Below are 2,361 nucleotides of genomic sequence, written 5' to 3' on the forward strand. Positions count from 1 at the left end.
CCACTTCTCCCCCATCTGACAGAAAAGGCAGGATCTGATGCTAAATGGGCCAGACAGAGCCGGTGGTCCTGACCTCAGAACCCATCGTGAGAGCCCCCACGTGCTCCAAAAGCAACCGTTCTGAAGCCCGGGACTTGAGAAGAGGCGGGGAGTGGCATGAGGAATGTGGGCCCCTAGAAGGAAAACCAAATTTACTAATTGTTTTCTTTTTTTTTTTCCAAATATATATTTTATTGATTTCTTAAAGAGAGGAAGGGAGAGGGCTAGAGAGTTAGAAACATTGATGAGAGAGAAACATCAATCAGCTGCCTCCTGCACACCTCCTACTGGGGATGTGCTCACAACCAAGGTACTTGCCCTTGACCGGAATCGAACCTGGGACCTTTCAGTCCACGGGCCGATGCTCTATCCACTGAGCCAAACCGGTCAGGGCTAATTGTTTTCTTTAAAACAAAGTACAGAACTGTAATTTTGGGCATGTCTTGCTTCTGATCTGCCATCCTAACTCCTGAACTGTCGGGCATCTGGGTGAATGAAACTGCAGCGACTCCCTGGGGCGGAGCAGGGGCAGGCAGGGTCCGGACTCGCCAGCTCCTGTCTCTGGCTTTCAGGGTGACCATGTACGACTACCAGGCCATGTGCACACCCCCCAGTCACCACCACAGCGCTGCCCGGCCCCTGGTCAGCGTGAGTGTCACCCCAGACCTCCCCTCTGCCAAGTGGCAAGCCCTCCTGGTCCCTGGTCTCTCCAGCCTCAGGCATCTGGCCCAGGGCCCCTCTTGACTCTGACCAAGAAGTCCTCCCCCACTTCTGCCTCATCCCCCCCCACACCCCCAGCTGTGCAGGGCTTGTCTGCGGGCCTCTGCGAGTAGTGTGGTCACACAGGCCATCAGGGACCCTGAAGTGTCACCAAGAGGCTCATCAGGACGAGGCCCTGCCTGGCCTTCTTGATGGGCTTGTCGAACCCGCTGCCGGCCCTTGCACAGGAGTCTCTCGGATAACCAGCTTCCCAGGCTTCCCAGCTGGGAAGGGGTGGGTGGTGGCAGCAGGACGGGTGTCCCGAGGTGTGTTCTGTCCCCCAGCCCAGGGTTAACTGGTTGTCTCCCTTCTTCCCAGCCTATCTCAGCCCTCCTGACTGCAACCAGATGGCTGGTGAATGAGCTCTTGCTGTGAGTGGGGGTGAGGTGGGGGGGCAGCTGGGGACTTCATGCAGGTGTGTCTTCTGAGGGAGCCAGAGGAGGAGGGAAGGTCCGGGGAGGAACTGTCCTGTGTGTATGGGGCCTCCTCCCTGCTGCTGCCAGGGGCACCTTTCTGCTCATTTGGGGACCCCCGGGCAGGTAAGAGGATGTCCAGGAGAACAGGGCTGGGCCGGGGAGCAGCGGGGAGCGCCAGCGCCCCGGCCACTCAGTCGGATTTGGTGCCGTGTCTGACAGGTTCCTGCTGGAGTGGAGTGCCTGGGGCTCCCGGAGAGCCGGCCACGGGGCCCAGGGTGAGCACCTGTGACTGCATGACCTTGTGTTTGCTACCAGTGCCATTTCAGTCAGCTAACTGGAAACCTCCCCCTCTGGGGGGTGACAGAGGGGAAGGGGCTCTGGGCAGCTCACTGTTCATATCTCATCCTGCTTGGCCTTCTCTCGTCACCTTCCCCTCCTGGCTCCCCACCTCTGTGTGACATCACACCATCTCCGGACACCACTGCTCCATGTGACATCACTCATCCCATGTGACATCACCACCTTGTGACATCCTGACCTCGTGTGACATTATGCCCACCCTGTGCTGGGCCTCATGTCCTGGGCAGCCAAAGCTGTCTTCCATCACTGTAAGTAGCACCCACTGTGGAGCCGGGTGGGGGGAGCAGGAGGCAGCCTGGGGCTGCAAAGGGCCCCCTCAGCTCTCCCTTAAAGGAGTGCATTCATCCCGGGGCACCCCGACTTGGGATCTCCCCCAGTGTAAAGCCCCATGGCTTAGGGGTGGGGTGCAGCCCAGACCTCATCCCCCACAAGCACAGTCCGACCCGGGCGAGATGGGACCCAGCCGTCTCCTCGGGGAGGACGTTGAGTTCCCAGAGGAAAGGGGGATGCGGTCCAGTGGCTGCGGCCACATCAGGTGAGCGGCCACCAGGTCACCCTGCGGCACAAACAGTGCGGCCTCCAGCTCAGGGTTGCAGGGTGGCTGGCAGAGGCCTCATCTGATCACAGGGACACTCCTGGGATAATGCAATTCCCAAAGGTCTGACCACAAATCAAAGCCATGTCCTGTCAGCCAGTTGGGACGCTGACCACATTCCCAGGAGGGTGAGGCTACCTGGTCTTACCTGCAAAGGGACATGGACCGCTTTCACTCCCTGGGTGGCCCGGG

General features: G+C 59.5%; 1 protein-coding gene across 1 annotated transcript in view; it reads left to right on the forward strand.

Annotated features, from left to right (window-relative positions):
* The window catches only part of CACNA2D4 (calcium voltage-gated channel auxiliary subunit alpha2delta 4), a 114,365-nt gene that overhangs the window by 106,621 nt on the left and 5,383 nt on the right, over positions 1-2,361 (forward strand). The window contains exons 31-34 of the mRNA XM_006092144.3: positions 572-687; positions 1,117-1,169; positions 1,434-1,489; positions 1,802-1,822. Coding sequence (XP_006092206.1) covers positions 572-687; positions 1,117-1,169; positions 1,434-1,489; positions 1,802-1,822 — 246 coding nt within the window. The remainder of the gene's footprint in view (positions 1-571; positions 688-1,116; positions 1,170-1,433; positions 1,490-1,801; positions 1,823-2,361) is intronic.

This window comes from Myotis lucifugus, unplaced genomic scaffold, assembly GCF_000147115.1.
Source record: "Myotis lucifugus unplaced genomic scaffold, Myoluc2.0 scaffold_98, whole genome shotgun sequence".
NCBI lineage: Eukaryota > Metazoa > Chordata > Mammalia > Chiroptera > Vespertilionidae > Myotis > Myotis lucifugus.